The sequence below is a fragment of the Amblyomma americanum genome, chromosome 7 (assembly GCF_052857255.1).
Source record: "Amblyomma americanum isolate KBUSLIRL-KWMA chromosome 7, ASM5285725v1, whole genome shotgun sequence".
NCBI classification, from domain to species: Eukaryota; Metazoa; Arthropoda; class Arachnida; order Ixodida; family Ixodidae; genus Amblyomma; species Amblyomma americanum.
The window spans coordinates 95,683,154-95,700,574 of NC_135503.1; the positions used below are offsets into that span (position 1 = coordinate 95,683,154).

General features: G+C 47.9%; 1 protein-coding gene and 1 pseudogene across 1 annotated transcript in view; one reads left to right on the plus strand and one right to left on the minus strand.

Annotated features, from left to right (window-relative positions):
* LOC144099427 (uncharacterized) overlaps positions 1-17,421 on the minus strand; it is a 282,117-nt gene that overhangs the window by 49,641 nt on the left and 215,055 nt on the right. Inside the window, exon 4 of the mRNA XM_077632720.1 lies at positions 15,778-15,895. Within this exon, the coding sequence (XP_077488846.1) occupies positions 15,778-15,895 (118 nt within the window). The remainder of the gene's footprint in view (positions 1-15,777; positions 15,896-17,421) is intronic.
* LOC144096831 (la-related protein 6-like) lies at positions 5,795-13,809 on the plus strand (annotated as a pseudogene).

The following is a 17,421-nucleotide window of genomic DNA, read 5'->3' on the forward strand; positions in this document are numbered from 1 at the left end:
GCCCTGGGAGAGAGGAAACACAGAACCGATTAGAACGGCTCACGTGGCCGATGACCTTTGCGACTACGAGTGCGAGCGGAGCAAGGAAGCGGGGCCTGGCCGGCGTTTTTCCCGTTCAGTAGATCTCGCTGTTCGCGACAGCGTCCCCCCGTTTTCTCCCCTAACATCTCCGATCCGCCTCCTCTCACATTTTTCTTTTATACTTTTATACCTCTTTCGCTCAGCCTCGTTGCGGTGGTTCCTACTTAAGGAAACAGTTATAGGGCTGCGCATTCCCATTATTTTCTCTCCCCTACCCCCCTCCCCTATTGCGACCTACTAATCTAAGAATCTTAATCATTCTCCCCCAACATCTTCCCTTCTTTCTTACATCGCCAGTCATCTCTTCATTCTCTTATCTTTCCCTCCTGGCCGCTTTGATCGGTGACCTTGGACCAACCTCACCCACGCGACGGCTCGAGGTATGCTGCGTGTAAGGCCTCACGCAATAGAAACAGAGCACTACTGATATCACGTTTTACTCGCTACTGGGCACCCTCAACCCCCCTCCCCCCCCCCCCCCTTTTTTTTTTCTTTGAGAAGTTGGCTTCGCCACGAGCTTGTGATTTAGGCAGTGGTGCACCCTTTACAAAAAAAAGTCAAACACGCGGTTTTGGTGTGTTGGCTTTGCCACTAGCTAGTGTTCTTAGCAGTGGTGCACCCTTTACAGAAAAGTCGAGCCCGCGTTTGTCAGGTTTGTTGGCTTCGCCACCAGCGAACTTTTTTAGCAGTGGTGCACACTTTACAGAAAAGTCGAGCCCGCGTTTCTTTGGTTTGTTGGCTTTGCCGCCAGCTGGTGCTTTTAGCAGTGCCGCACACTTTACAGGACAGCTGGTTTTGTCGAAGCGACTGAAATCTTTTGGAACTTGACGTGGTTTTTGCTATTTACCATGTAATTTCGGCTGCAAAAGATTACAGGGTGCATGTTCTGTGACAAGAATTTACTGCACCACTGCCTAGCCACCCAGTCGCATACTGTATGCATAAAGCATACAGCCTAAGGGGTCTGCTTCTGAGCCCTGCAGTGCGGCTCCTCTTATGCTCCGGTTGCCTGTTCTCATGAAGGCAGAAGAAATTTAAGTTCTCAAGCCTCCCAAGCTTAAGACTGTCAAATGTGCTAAAGAGTCCCGCTACACGGCTTGCACGCAAACCCTTTGGTTTTTATTTTTCGACCGACTGTAATTATTTTTTGTTGTTTGTTTTTGCAATCTAGTTTCGTCACAAGGGCTGTCATTTCCTTTTCTAATATTTAAGTCATGATGAGTTTTTATTCTGCGCTTTGCGTGCACAAAACTTTTTGATCAATCGGACCTCAACTAGCCTGTGGCTATTGGTGTGAAAAGTACTGGTACATTTGTAACAATTTTAATAAAACAAAACAAATTAAAATCATGTACGTTACCTCACACCATAAGACATTTTAAGCCATAGGCTTACAGGAGTACACCGAAGAGGTGGATGCGTATAAAACTTTTAGTGTCGGCATGGAGTGGGACACAACGAACAGCGGAATCCTTTCCTTCCCCCCCCCCCCCCCTCGCCGCCGCAATGACTCGCATCGTAGCGCCCTCCTTTGGCCGTAGCAGTTCTATCATGCGCAGTTGCACCGCACTCTATCGTGCCTGGATAACTAGAAAAGCGCGCTCACTACCCTGTAGATCACATGGCTAAAAAGGGCTCTACGGCTCCACAACCTGATCTCGGACGCAGATGGACTCAGCTCCGACACGGTCTGCATAAACCAGACCAACGTGCCACTAACACATAGCGCTGGCGAGAACTAAGTCGTCAAAATTCGGCTCACGCCGTCTAAAATTCTCTGCCACTTTTTATGCAGAGCGCAGACCCCTTTGGTGGAAAAGCCGTTGCGAAACATTATGTGTAGCGTCTTTTGCTTATTTTTATTGGAAGTGTTGACGGTGTTCGGCCTTTGTAAATGCAGTCGTATTTCAGTTCAAAGAGCGTGTTGCCGGGATAGTTGGTACTACTGTATCGTGGTGGAACAGCGCAAGGGTCGATACACAGGAAGAAGCAAAGGAATACACAAACGGACGCTGACTATCAACTGAGTTTTATTTCGAAGTAGAGAGAATATGTAGCGATGGAAAGAGGGCGGTAAATCGATAAGAGGGCTGCTCAGTCACAGGAACACAGAGGATAGTCACGTCAGTGGATAAAACATGTACACGTATTAGTGAATAAGGTGGCGCTGAAAGACGATAAAAAGGGGGTGTAGAGGGCCCTCGCGCGAAACAACAGAAAAACGTTTATGAAACTTACCGGACGACGTTCACAATGTTCGCAGCCAGGGAGCAAAATTCGCAGTAGAACAGAAAAAATCGGCAGTGGAACTCTTGTGAGGCAAGTGGGAAAGCGAGCTCCAGACTCCGCCATGAACAAGTGCATTTTAGAGGGCGTGGGCGTTCCGGTCAAGCACAAGCCGTATTCTAAGAGGATGCCTGTACGCCGAACCGTCACCTTTCTTCGAAGCCATGGACATTATTTGATACATTCTAACAAATAAGCGGGCTTCACTGTGATTACAACCGGCGAATACAACTCGAGAGCCATCTCCACCTTAGAGCCAGTTTTTCACAGGGAGGACGCCGTCAACCTCTCCAAGGTAAAAAACCAAGCAGTCCGCATATGCAAGACCGCAAATCATGACTCGCTAGCGTGTACCTTAATGTCAACCAGTCGTTTAACAGGAAATGTTTTTTTTTTTCTCTGCGAAGACACACAAACCAGACTACCCATTTAGGGTCATTGTATCGGAGCAACCGGTACTCACCTACGGGGCAGAAACGTAGAGGCTAACGAAAAGGGTTCCGATTAAGTTAAGGACAACGCAGCGAGCCATGGAAAGAAAAATGATAGGTGTAACGTTAAGAGACCGGAAGCGGGCAGTGGGAGAGGGAACAAACGCGGGTTAATGACATGCTAGTCAGAATCAAGAGGAAGAAATGGGCTTGGGCAGGGCATGTAATGTGAAGGCAAGATAACCGTTGGTCATTAAGGGCAACGGAGTTGATTCCAAGAGAAGGCAAGCATAGCAGGGGGCGGCAGGAAGTTAGTTGGGCGGATGAGATTACGATGTTTGCTGGCATATGGTGGGCGCCGCTGACAAAGGACAGGGCTAATTGGAGAGACATGGGAGAGGCCTTTGCCCTGCAGTGGGTGTAGTTAGGCTGATGATGATCATGATGATCGAAGCAAGAATCCAGGCAGAACCTACTCGCCACCTTTATTAAGGACAAACTGAAGCTTTCAGTGACTGATGACCTTTTGCGGTTGACGAATCAGAGCAGATCATTGCCTATTTAAGCACTCATCATTAAAGTGACCTTAAAGAGTTCTCCATCGACATCAAAGACTTGTACTATTCTTTGCCGCACTAGGCTTTAATGAGTTGCATTGAAGAAGCTATGAATAACCATGGCATAGTTCGCTTCCAAAACGTAATAGCACTGTCCGCCAGTGGATTTCAGCGAATTTTAGACTTTTATTTGAAATAATCTTCTGTTACATCGAACAGACACACCTACATCCAGAAGAAAGGTGTGCGCACAGGCTCAAGTGCAGTCCCTGTTATTAGCGAATTGTTTCTCGCCCACTATGACAGATTGCTGCACAAGAAAATCAGGGGCACTTGCATCGTCAAAATCTTTTGATTTGTAGACGACTTTCTCGTCCTTTTAAAATGCAGCAACGAAGACTTCAGAATTGTAGCTCCCGAAGTTCAGTCCATGTTTGACCAATGTTTGCATCCCCTCGTATTAACATCTGAATTCCCCGAAAATAATAGCATGCAATTCCTTAACCAACGGCTTCATTTTTCTCCCGCGCATGCCTGTTGGTCCAATTAACCCAGAGGTAAAAAACCGCTCCTTTCATTTGCGTTCGCCCACTCGAAGTTAGTAAAGCGAGGCGTTAACAGCCTGTGCTTTCGTAATTTCCTTCAAAAAGAACCTGTGAACATCGGCTTCACGGCAGTATTCGCAAGCGGGTGGGCGGCTCGTCGCGGTGAGCTACAGTTTACAACTCCTGGTATCCGTTGCCGGCAGCATAAATAAGAAACGCTTACCGGCTCCGAAGAAAATTCACAGCAGAAAAGTTGTCGTTTTACCCTATCTACACAGTGTCAGCCACAGTTTAAAGAAAGGTGGAAGACCTGCAGGCATTGACGTGATTTTTTCCGCCCCCCACAAGCTAGCCTCTCTCTGCAGGAGAGTAAATAACCAACAAGTTCATTGTGGCTGTGAGAAAACGCACAGAAATCCCTACGTTTTGTGTGCATCCTATGTTGTTTATACAGCGCCTTTGTCCTGCGGGAAGGAAAACTTTGGTCAAATGGGAAGGTGCATAATTGTCAGGCTGCAAGAACATGACAACAATGTGGGTAAGATTGCAATAACTGGAAAGCTGGCAAAACACTGCAAAAAATGTGAAATCAAAACTTGCACCCCAGTATTCGATGAATGTGTGATTATCGGGAAAGGACGAGACCGTACGTCTGGAGAAATAATTGAAGCTCTCAATATCCGCCGTGCTAAGGACCACTGTATTAGTACAGCGTCAATTTATTTATCCGAGAAAGAATTGAAGTTCCTAAGCACAGCCGGGGATGTGTTGTGACTGATGACTTTGCTCGAATGTTTCACTGTCCTCCTATTGTGTTTATTGTTTAAGTACTGACGATTTGGTCTTTTATTTGCCACATTGGTGTTACTCTTTATCCCTTGTAGGGCCTTTTCACGTCGCAGCTATTTCGGTTTTAAAGTTTTTAGCCTCTTTTGGGCCTCTACAACTTCACCTTCCCTTAAATTTTAATGTCCTATGCTTGGAGGCTCAATACCTCTCGCAGATTTCCATTTTTAGTCTTAAAATTTTGTATTCTTTTTATTGTTTTTACCCTCTTTTTGGGAAACTTCAACTTCACCTTTCATAAACATTCTTCTATTGTTTCGCGCGACTGCCCTATACACCCCATTTTCATCATCTTGCACCCCTACCTCATTCACTAATACATGTTTTATCCACTCACATGATTATCTTTTGGTTTCCGGTGACCGAGCAGCCCTCTTATCGATGTACCACCCTCTTTTCATCCCTGTATATTCTCTGTACTTGTAATGAAAAAATTAGTTCATAGTCAGCGCCCGTGTGTGCCTGTATTTGTTTCTTCCTGTGTATCGTCCCTAGCACTGTTCCACCACCATGTCTAAGGCTAGACACGACGCACTTTCTCTTCCGTTTAAGATCCGCGCAAATTTGGGCTGCTGTTAATTTTATAGTCATGTTATAAACGAAATCCTAATATCCAGTGCGCCAAATGAAAAGCGTCCAAGCTAATCTATGCCTGCATTCGACTCCGACTACCGTGGTGTAATCCTTTGTGCAGTAGGGTACCCTTTCCCTGTTTTTTTTTCTACGCTTATCTCGCGGGATCTCTTCCACGTACACCCCTGTAACTTTCGAAACTGCCTTCTTTGCCTGCAGCTCCTCACTTCCCATGTGTATTTACTGAACTTTATGCATAGCACCATGTGTGCAGCATATGTTTATAAAGAACGCGATGCCAATTATTCTAGGGCAACCTCGGTCTGCAGCTTTAGTGGCGCGAAAGCGCGAACCAACAAAAATATAAAAATGTGCCGATGCACTTATTTGGGGAAAGTAAGAAAAGTGAACGGTAATGCATTCAATGAATTAGAAACTTCTTTCTACTTTTCGAAAAATTCTCTCCCCAAGAAGCATGGTGGACAAAGCGTGAGCGAAATCGACTAGTCCGCCTACGCGAAGTCCGACCACGCAACGATGACCTTTCCGATTTAGACTGGGTTGTAGCAGTCAAATTCGGCGCACCTGACTCGACACTTCCGATTTAAATGCGACTTCGCAAAGAATCCATCGAAATTCGAACCCAAACTCGAACGGAGTAGGCTGTTTTCCAATTACCGGTGTAGTTCCGCTTCGCTGCCGCGTTTGACCGTCTGACCTTAGCGCCGCTGAGTTGGACGGTGCGCTCGCTGATCGCTAGTTGTGCCGATGGGACGCCCCACTAATCTGGGAATTAATGTGGATAGCCACTCAATAACGCGCTGTGCCCACTTCATTACACCTCAGTGCTGAAAATTCTTTGTCCCGTTTACTTTTCTCAACGGTCTGGTTGCGGTCGCGGTTCATCATTGGCTTTGATGGGAGTCCGACGACGGTGAACAAGCCTGTGCACACGAGAGAGCCTGGTGCCGCTGCGTACAGGGAACCACTATTCTAAATGTCTCTAGCCGCCGCTGTGGCTCAGTGGTTAGGTGTTCGGCGGCCGATCCGAAAGCAGAGGTTGCATTCTGATGGAGGCGAAATGCTGGAGGCACGCGTCTGCGCGATGTCAGTGCACGTTAAAGAACCCCCAGTGGTAAAAATTATCCGGAGTCCTCCACTACGGCATCCCTCATAGCACGAGCCGTTTTGGTTTGTTTGCTTTGGTTTATGGGGGTTTAACGTCCCAAAGCGACTCAGGCTTCGAGGGAAGCCGTAGTGAAGGGCTCCGTAAATTTCGACCACCTGGTCTTTTTTACCGTGCACTGACATGGCACAGTACGCGGGCCTCTAGAATCGTTTTGGGACGTGAAAGTAAACTAAATGTCGCCGGTGCGCGCTCTTTCTTCGGCTATTTCCTAGAAATCCCCGCAAAGTGGGTTCCCCTATTCTAAAGCTCTCTAATGGATCATCATCATCATCATCATCACCATCATCATCATCATCATCATCATTTATTTACCCTTACAAAAAGAGGGAGAGAACAAGGTAAATAGAATGTAAACAGAATTATAGAGTCCGCTTTGAGTACGCTCTCTTCGGCAAGCACTAAGAGATGGACACTCTAGTAGGATGAACAGTTAGCCTAGTTGGTCATTTTTCTTCCTTTGAAATGGTCGAGTGTTTCAAGGGTCGCCGGCTGGGCGAGCTACAAGGCGCGCTGCGACTGCTATAGAACGGATTCTTCCGCGGACGCACAGCACCGTTTCGCCGCATGGAACCTGCGCTGCCCAGGTGGCGCTGAAATTTCGTCGCTATACAAAAAAGAGACCGCATTTTGAACTTTGAAAAACGCGTCCTAATGAGCGGTCCTCGTATTTTTCTTCTTTGTTTTGCTCCATACACGGCCGCATCACGCAGACGCCCGCTGCGTGCGGCATCAGCAGACAGCGGACGCTTGTCGTACCCCCAGATACAGTGTGCTCGTGCAGTGGCGTCGCGAGAGCGCTGCAATCGACATGGATAACTTGAGCGCAGGCAACCTGGACAGCAGAGCGCGAGAGGACGATTCGGCGGGCCTTGCGCAGAGGGCACGCGGCGTCACGCCATCGTCTCGAGGAGGACGAAGCACGGGGTGCACGTTCCTCGGCGTTCATTTGCGCCATTTACTCAATCTTTGTTAGGTCATCCCACGCTTGCCATATGCAATCTGCAATTTAAATAGTCACTGCCTGGTTATGGCAATCCCCCTTGAGGGTATGTGCCATTTTGTGAGGGGAACAACAACAACAACAACATTTACCCTATTCTATGGGGTCTCCCCATTGAACCCTGGCCAATCCCCCGTCGTGGGTATGTGCCATGTCACGAAGGCAACAACAACAACAACATTTGTGTCAGCGTGCATGCGGGAGAAGCGACGAGCGAGGCCAACCGAAGTGACCATTCGGCAGTCGACCGGCAAGGAACATGTCTGACAGGATTATGTGCTGGGCAGACGCCGAGTGGCCCGAGATGAACTCGGGTCGAACTACAGCGGCTCGTCAGAGGGGGAAGACGAGATGGCGCACCGCATCGTGACCCAGATCGAGTTCTACTTCTCGGACTAAGGCATCCTTCGGGACGGGTTCGTGCGGCGCAACCGCAAGGGCCTCGTGAGCATCAAGCTCATGGCATCGTACCGCAAGGCGAGGAGCCTGACCAAGGACTGGCAGGTGGTGCGCGACTCTGGTCCAGCCTGCTATAGGTGAACTCAGCGGGTACCAACCAAGGTGCGCCGCCGCCGACCAGTGCCGGAAGAGGGCGAGACGGCGCCTTCACGCACCGTGGTTGCTACCCCCTGGAGGATCGCGTAGTCGCGGAAGATGTGGTTGAGATGTCCTCGCGCTGCGGATCCGTCTCGGCGCTACGTATGCTGCAGCCCGAGGGCACCGTGCCACCCTGCGCCAAGCGCTTCCTGCAGAGCCACCCGGAGGCCGCCGCTTGCTCGGCGGCCATCGTGGAGTTCGAGAGCCGCGAGGCGGCCCTCAAGGCCCAGCGCCAGGCCCAACCGCCGCCGCGCGTGCTGCCCATCGGCGGCCGAGGTCTACGCCGTCTATGGTGTGTTGCATCCGCAGCACGAAGAGTGAAAATGGGAAATGAGATGTAGACGAGCTGACTGCTTAATGTCAGCGTTGCCAAGGCGGCCCAAGCAGTAACCCGCTTGTTAAGGGAGTCGTGCTTGAGCGAGATTATACAGTTATAATTTAGTCGCGCGCATTCCTTTAACTGACGTCGTTTTTTCCTACTTCACCCATCCTTTTTGTCCCTTCCTCATTTACATCTCCTTTCCCATCTCTGCGATGTATGGCACAAGTGGGTTGGGCAGTGGACGCTCTCTAGCCGCGTGTGGCCCTGTAACTTCTTGGTGCCAGTCAGTGAATGCCCTTATCGCTTTCCGACCCTGCGAAGACAAACGTGGAGGTGAAGGGAGAAATTTTCTTGCACGCTAAGGAGAAAATGTACGTATTCCGGCCCGGTCAGGACGTTTGTGAGCGTTTAGAAAATAACCCTCTTTCGCTAGTTGGGGAAATTGGGGAACACAAAAGTAGGACCCCTCTTTGGTTCACCGAAAGGGCGCACACTTGAAGATTCTCCGGATGGTGCTCAGGGTGATTTGCAGGCTGCCAGAATAGTGGCATTTAGATGTGTTTTGCCATCCGAAGAAAACTGCTTTACATTTCTTCATATCAATGCCAAAGCTGCTGTGACTTGCTGCACTTTTGACTTATTTTATGGTGATTCTTTCGTCCATAAAGACCCGGATATCTTTTCATTTAGTTTTCCAAGTATAATCAAGAAATGTAAAAGCTCAAACCATAAATACGTATTGATTCATTTTTGAAATTAAGCATTTATTCTTGTCACGTTTTCTGATGGTAGATATGTCACAGCAGCTTAGGGAGCAGTAAGTGCACAAAGAAATTGGAGCTTTCTAGCCAGTGTGTTAATGGGCCTGAAAGGGTTAAGAGGGCGGCACACCTATAGTTTAAACCTTTCCCGGAGGTCAGGCAGCAATTCTTCTGTTCCAAACGCAAACGTTAGTCTGCATGAGTTCGCAGTTGTATAAGCAACTCGTATTGACGCATAACTGTTACTAAGTCCCCCCCCCCCCCCCCCCGCTTTCCAGATAAGGTGCGGCAGCCCACACTGCTCGTAACGTTGTCCGAAGAGAAACGATGCAGGCCCGCCATGGCCCGGGCTCAGGTATTGCTTGGCTTAGCAGGCCGTGACCGTGGCGCCCGACGACGCTGCTTTTACCGCCCAGTCTGGCCTTTTCCGCAATGGGTGAATGATTAGTTTGATGCCGACGTATTGGAAGTTGCCTGCAAGCGGTTCGATACGGAGTTCAGAGCGGGCCACTACGCAATGCCCCGTTCTTGAGCGGCGAAACTGAATGGAAATGAGCAAAAGAAAAAAAAAACAAGGACGAAGGAAAGAAATATGCTCGAAAGATTCAGCAAGGGAAGGGAAGGGTCGGTGAAAAGGCCGAAAGGCCTCGAATGACTCGCAGCTGATGGCAGCTAAGTGTGAGTTAAAACCCGCTTCTGACTACACCGCTAGCCCTCACGACTTCCAAAGAAAGCGCAGCGCGGCTGTATATTTCGTTGAAAGGCGTAACGCGAGAGGTCACCACGGAACATGTATCATGGTGTAAGTCCAAGGTTGAATAGATCTGAAATAAGTCACTAATTACTCATTAACAACCATTGATGCGAAGTCACAGACCTACTAAGGAACGCTATGCAACTTTCACAGCAACCTCGTAGTTCAATAAAGGAATGGTTAACTAATTATTTAATTAAAATCCATTCTACATTGGGGTATTCTCCGTAACTCATTGGCCTTACACAGTTCCCACTTCGAATTGCTAATCATTCCGGCCTCGCCCTGCTAGCCACCCTGGTGAGCTCTGTTGGAAAAACGAGTGCCTGGGACGGGCAGTGGTTTCGGGTTCGGTCCCGAGTCCAAGATGAACGTCTACTACGAGTTGCTGTGGAAACTACGTAGCAGCTTTCCTTCGTAGCTGCGTGAATTTGTTTGGGCGAGTGCTAATGAATAATCACTTCCTGACGTGTCGTAGCCGGTACGTCAAAGTTAATCTTGCGGCAAGAACCGCGTAGAAGAATTAATGGGACGTCAACATCACTAAGAGAACGTGTCACATAATGTGCAGTTAATAACAAGTAACGAGTAGTAGAAAAGATTTTGACGTGCCAAAGCGATAGTGTGTTGTGCTCTATACTACATTAGAGAGTGCCTTATCATTATCAGCCATCGATGGTTCTTTGCCATGCACCGAAGTCGCACTACGCTGGCGTTTTCGCAGTTCGCACACATGCTCAGCAGCCGAACGTCGCGGCCAATAAGCCCCTGATGTGGGTGAATATGATAAAAACCCGAGAGTTAGGCGTTATAACTTTCGTAACCCTCCATTTTTGTCCTTTGCTGTTATATGTTCAGAGAATACCCACTCAGCCTTTTCATTTAATAAGCTTTTCCTCTATAACGCACTCGATTTTGATTCCCCAAACAGTTCCTGACACTATGGGATACCGTTAGTTTGAAGAGGCCTGTGAAGGAAGGACAGTTTTTGCCTAAGCGACAAAAAATGATTGGGCTTTTTACGGCAGCCACATAGGATGGAGCGCATGACAGGCTCTCCCAACTCAATTTCATCTTGAGCCGCAGCAACTCAACAAGGGTGCGCTGTGATCGGGCTTCCCGGCGGCCGCACCAAACGATGTCAAGAATTTTATTCATTGCTACATAACGCCCACTTGCGCTGAGATCCAATTAAGGCAGCTGCTCCATGATAAGCGGCGAAGCCGTGTGCGGCAATTTCACAGAGGACTTTTACGTGAGGCATTACTGGTGCCTAACGCAATTACGTACGAGCTAAACTAATGCACTGGCTAAGCGAAATCATCATCATCATGCTCCTGCGCTGCCGACTGTCGTTAGTAAGCAAACTGCACTTTGACGTTCACGGTAACGAAAAAAAAAAACTCGTCGCCTAAATGCATGAGCTCCAGGAAGTTTCAGAAAAGATCTTTTCTGGATGTTTTACGACAAGAAAATCACAAAGCAGTGCCGTTCAGCGCACTCGCAATGGCGCTGCCAGCGGCCGCTTTGTAAGTTATCGCCACTTTCTTCAAGCTTTGTTGAGATGGAAGTAGATCTCGTAAGCAGACTCGAAACTGCAATAGCTGAAGAAAGCCGTAGCTTGTATGGATCACGCCGACTTTACGGTCGGGAGAAAAAAGTGCGCACGAGTTTTCACGAAACTACACTGCAGCGCAAAGTTTTCGGAGTTTTCGATAAGCAGTAGCGCGACGAATCAAAGCCAGGGAACTGGAATCCCTGGAATCCCCTTCGAGTGTCTCTACACCATGTCACATGCGTTACGCCGTATTATTATGAGCCAGTTTTATCAAACCCTCCCGTGATGTACACCAGGTTTGTTGCCCAGAGTAGGTGTACAGGGTTCGTCAGTAGCCCGCCGGCCACAGGGTCTGCTTTTGAGCAGTATAGTCAGGCACTCACGGTGCCTATGAAGCTACCAAGGGCTCAAGGGTGAGGATGCCATTCCTCCTCACCCTCGAGGGTGTTTGATCTTCGGGGCTGTTTCAAATGTCAAGCTACAAAGCTCGAAAGCATATCCAGTGGTCTGGGGGATTTTGAAGAGCCCTGTTTGGTTTTTTGATTTTATGGGTTTTAGCGTCCCAAAGCGACTCAGGCTATGAGGGACACCGTAGTGGAGGGCTGCGGAAAATTTCGACCACCTGGGGTTCTCTAACAAGCATTGACATCGCGCAGCACAAGGGCCTCTAGCATTTCATCTCCCATCAAAATGCGACCACCACGGCCGGGATCGAACCGGCGTCTTTCGGGTCAGCAGCCTAGCACCGTAACCAGTGAGCCACTGCGGCGGCTTGAAGAACACTGTGAACCATAGTACCAACTAACAGCACGTTAATGGGGGCGTGAGGGTGGCGGAGGGGTGTGGCAAACAGCGGTAGTGCTGTAAATGTGTTCATTTATTTACCAGAATTCATTATTTACCAGACTACTGGATGGTCTCTGGGGCTAAAAGTTGCTGCCTACAACTTGAATTAAAGAAACTCCATACGATCCCGCCCATGATGCCCTGACAGGCACGTTATAATAAGCGAGCTAAAGGGAAAATGAAACAGAGTTTGTAATCTTGACGCCTCCGCGACGGCCGCGTGAGGGCGCTGTGTCCACCAGCTTCTTGTCCGAGCCGGAGAGCACCCTTCATGGCTTGCCGTCAGGGCGTCATTGTAATGGCACGACATTCGGAGAAACGGATGGGGTGATATCCCGCTACGAAAGTCAGCGGAGGCGGCGGCAACAGCTGGTTCCGAAAAACGTCCCCTCCTTTTCTTGCGCCCTCCGAGCTATGTCGCAAAGCGCCTTGCGTGGACGGAAAGCGGGACAGAAGGCGCAACCGGAAAAAGGCCGCACGGTCCAATAGCGCTCGCTTCGCGGATACCCTTTGGGAGAAGCGTGACGTCGGCAGCCGTGGCTCGGGTATGTCGGCGCTCATCGCTTTTCGAGATTTTAGACGAAAATGTGATCGCGTTTCATCGCGCAGTTGTCGCCTTTCCTTTTCGCTCGTGTGGGCAGAAACTCTGCAAGCGCACAGAACTCTGGTAGGAGCTGAGCCCAGCTGTCGCTGCGGCGATTGGCATCGCGCGTTTGAAGCGACAGTTCGTAGCGCGTTTACGATTCTTGCGCCATTTTGAAATGGAAGGCGTAGAATTGTACTCGAATGAGTTATTGCGTGCGTTCTCGTTCTGATTTATTTGACGTCATCTGTCCACGTCTTCAATTAACATGGGTTTTATATGCCTAATCCCTAATGCATGGCGGACTGGTAAGGAGGTTTCGAACAGTCATGCGACAAAATGTTTGCAAGAAAGATAATCAACGAACACTACATGCTGTCACATGAAAGCTTTCGCATAAAACTGCTGCGCGAAATTTGGCGCTACGAAACTTCAACTGCGTCATCTACCCTAGATACTTCTCTGCCTGCTCGGCAGCTATGTATAGTTTACAGCGTACAAAGAACACGATGGCTTGTGCTGAAGAACCCTTCAGTTGTTTAGGTCTCGTAGCCCATAGTGTAGAACAACGTTACGCCTTGAAGAGCGTTCAGGAGCCGGCGGTAATCTCTCTAATCGGCAAGCAGACGCCGGCATTTCGAAAAAACCAGGTTTTCGCAATGCCATTCGTGAAACTGTGTCGCTGGTTTTGTGCAGCTTTTTCCAAGCCTTTTAAGCCGCCTTAGCGACGACCAGTCTCTTCTCCTACTCACACTTCTTTTTTTCTTTTTCTGTCTTTGTCCTCAGCCCGTACAGGTACCTGAAAATCAAACAGCAGAGCAGCAAGTTCACGACCTGCAATCTAAACTGGTGTGGAGAGGATCGATTTGGTGTTGATTGAACCAGTCTAATGCTTCTTTTGTGCACCGCTCATTCGCTTTTTCTTTCAGCACCCGTTCTAGGATTAGCGATTAAATGGGTATAATATTAAAGTATCTTTTCTATTTTGTATCAATAACAAGCAGCGATGATGCACTCTGACTGTGAGTGATCAAGTTTCACTTTCAGAGTGTTACGCTCCGACAAACTAATCGCCTTAGAAGTTGCATCGCTTTTATTTCGCAATATCGCCAACTGTCACAATGGGACCTGTAGCCGGGTGTCAGATGTCTTTATAATTAGCGATAGGGCTTTGGGGATTTCTTTTTATTACCCGAAGAAGAAAATGACAGTTCTATTCTAATAAAAGAATTGGTTTCAAAGTATAACAATCTTATTTGTTGGATTTTTGTTGTTACTTAGATGATTCTTTGTTAGATGTTCCATTTCCATGATATACAACTAAAGTGACCGAATTCGGCGACTATCGTTTACTATCGACTTATTGTGATATCCAACTTTCAGCATCCGTATGGCAGAACGTGGCTGCGAAAATCTATTCGGACAAACTTGGTCACCTTGTTCACAGAAAAAAAAATGATTGACCTGCTTTTCATCAGTTTTTCAAAAACTCAACCTTTTTCCGAGCTATTCGGAACAGGTACCAGTTACCATGCGATCATTTTTGCTTACCAATATCGTCACTGGCATGTATTGGGTAGTTGTCTGAGCAAAATGCTATTTTTCCTGTGCTTATGACAATTTTGTATGTAAAATAAAGGTTCTTCATGATAATGATTTCCTTATATGCCAATAATATAGCATAAAAAGTCAGAAAACAAAGAGTTACGACCAGTGAGCTACGCAAGTGTATTAAGCAACAGGTCGATTATTGAAAACCTTTGTAGAATTCCGACCTTTTATTAAATAATTAAAAAAAAGGCTTGCGTCGTACGAATGTCTGCACATACAGCATAACCAAGGCACATTATTTTTTCAACACGAAACAAAAAGAAAAGCAGAGTTAAGGTGTTCAATTTGTCTTAAAATGCTGTACAGATGCCACCTTCAACTAACGGAAAGCCAGCTTTTTTTTTACCGTGCCAGTGAACGCTAATTCCACGGATAGAATTCAAGATGGCGGCTTCCAAGTAGCTACCATGGTAACCGAGGTGGTTACATATTAGAGTAAAATAATAGCAGGCGGTAGCGCGATGCCCGAGAACCACAACCCGAGACTAAACTACGTCAATCTGGTATACATTTCCCTGTCTGGCAGGCGTCAAAGTCGGGCCACATAGTCCCAACATTCGTGTGAAATTTGTGGGCCAACTGTTTGCCTCAGAATGTTCCGAGTGGCGCCATACGATTCAGCGTTTCGTGCAGCGTAAATTTACTAGTTAAGTTAGAGCCGATACTGCGGCAGGGATTCGTACGGGCGACCTACCCCCAATTTTTTCATGAACATTTCGGCTCAACCGTTTGTCGCAGTGTTCGGGGTGGTGGCATGCGATTTCGCGTTTCGTGCAGCATAAACTTGCTAGTTAAGTAATAGTCTAGCTCGCAGCATGGATTCGAACCGGGGACATATGTTAGGTGTGTTAACGCTCGATATTCGATCGCTTCCTGAAAACTATATTCAACCGCTGAAGAAAACCCGTAAAAGAAAATGACTTGTTCAGGTACGTTCAGCGCACCTCTGATATCGCTGTTTCGCAGATGAATTGCGCCAATGTAATGGGAGAAATATACGATGGACAAAGAGCCCTGCGAGGATAGGTGTCGACTTGCCTTAGTAAGCATGCCTTTCATGCTTGGTGGCGTGGGCATGGACATTTTATTTTTCAATCCCTTTTATCGTCCAAGCGTACTCTTTTCCTTAGCAAGCTGAGTGTTTCTACATATCGCTCGCCGTTGAACCGTTAACACAGAAGCGCGCTTCATGTCTTGCCTATAGTACTTCTACTCCGCCACCAGGAGCGCTACTTACCTTTCCTGGAAGCTGGCGAGCGACACCTGCCGGCCGAGCAGAAGAACTTGAGTCCCGGGCAGAAGCAGTCATCGTGAGAGCGGCACGTGCGTCCCATCACGCTACGGCCACACCGTTCCTGCGAGACAGAGATCGAGACACGGAAAGCAATCATCAGTGCGGTACAACTGCAGCCGAACGCATTTACGAATGCGCTCACTGCAGGACAATGGCTTCTCTCATGTCTCTCCGATTAACCCTGCCCTGTGCCAGCTGCGGCCACCCTATCTCCGCAAACTTCTTAATCTCATCCACCCACCTAACCTTCTGCCACACCCTGCTACGCTTGCCTCCTCTTGGAACCCACTTCTTTACCCTCAAGGAGCAGCGGTCACCTTGCCTTCGCATCACATGTCCTGTCCAAGCCCATTTGTTCCTCTTGATTTCGACTAGGATGTCATTACTCGGCGTATGCTCCTTCACCCACTCTTTCCTTTTCCGGTATCTTAACGATGCACCTACCATTAACGTTCTGCGTTGTCCTTAACTTAAGCTGAACCCTTTTAGTTATCCTCTGCGTTTCTGCCGCACAGCTGTTATATAGTTTTCTCTTAAGGGATATTGGCAAACTGCCATTCATAATCTGAGAGAACCTGCCAAATGCGCTCTACCTTATTCTTACTCTTCTAGTTATTTCACTCTCACATAATCCGGATCTGCGGTCACTGCCTGCAATAAGTAGACGTATTCCTTTACCTCTTCCGGCGGCTCGATACCAGTTGTAAACTGCTGTTCGCTTCCGAGACTGCTGAACATTATTTTGGTTTTGTGCATAATAATTCTGAGACCCGCTCTTCTGCTCTGCTATAGTAACTCCCTGGCCATGCTTTGCAGCTCATCTCTTCATCTCTTTGCAGTTTATAAAACGTACCCGTAGGGTACTTTGAATTACGTCACACTTATTGCGCGCAGCTCAATCTCCCAAGTGGCGCAGAGACCGAAGTGAGAGGGGCGGTACATCTGGGAACCCTGTGCAGTGGCGATGCTTTGCAATTTGATAAAAAAAAAGAAAAACCGCTTTAGAACCGGTGAAAAGCGCAACAAGCAACTCCAACTGTTTTGATATAAGTAACTTCTTGTCTCTATAGAAAAAATGCGTTGCTCTACGGTATGGCGCCGGTTAGCGATGGCTAAGGTGTGCTTGGCAGGACCGAAATACGTGTTCAGGTGTGGACTTCTCGCAATCGCTCACGGGGATGTAGCTAGGTGCTGTTTGGGTTATGCTTTGTGATCACGTGGTAAAAAAAGGTTCAACAAACCAGGAGCGCGGTGTGTCCTGTAAAAGCTAATTTTCGTAGCTAACTTCTTTCTCGTCGCAACTCTGAGTTGAGGATTGGTTTTAGACGGCTTCTCGGGCAAAGCCACACAAGCTACAGCTTTAATATGAACGTGTATTTGTCTTAATGCGAAAGCAATGAGTGGCTCATCACCACGAAAACCCGGCGTCGAACAAAAATCGGCGTTACAAACGGTGTAACGTCATTAAAATCGGGATGCAAAATGTTAATAACAGTCTCTACTAGTAGTTATGACTGCAACAACTACAAAGCATTAGCTTAGAATTGGAATAGAACTGGAATAGAATTTTAATGCTTGCGCGTTACC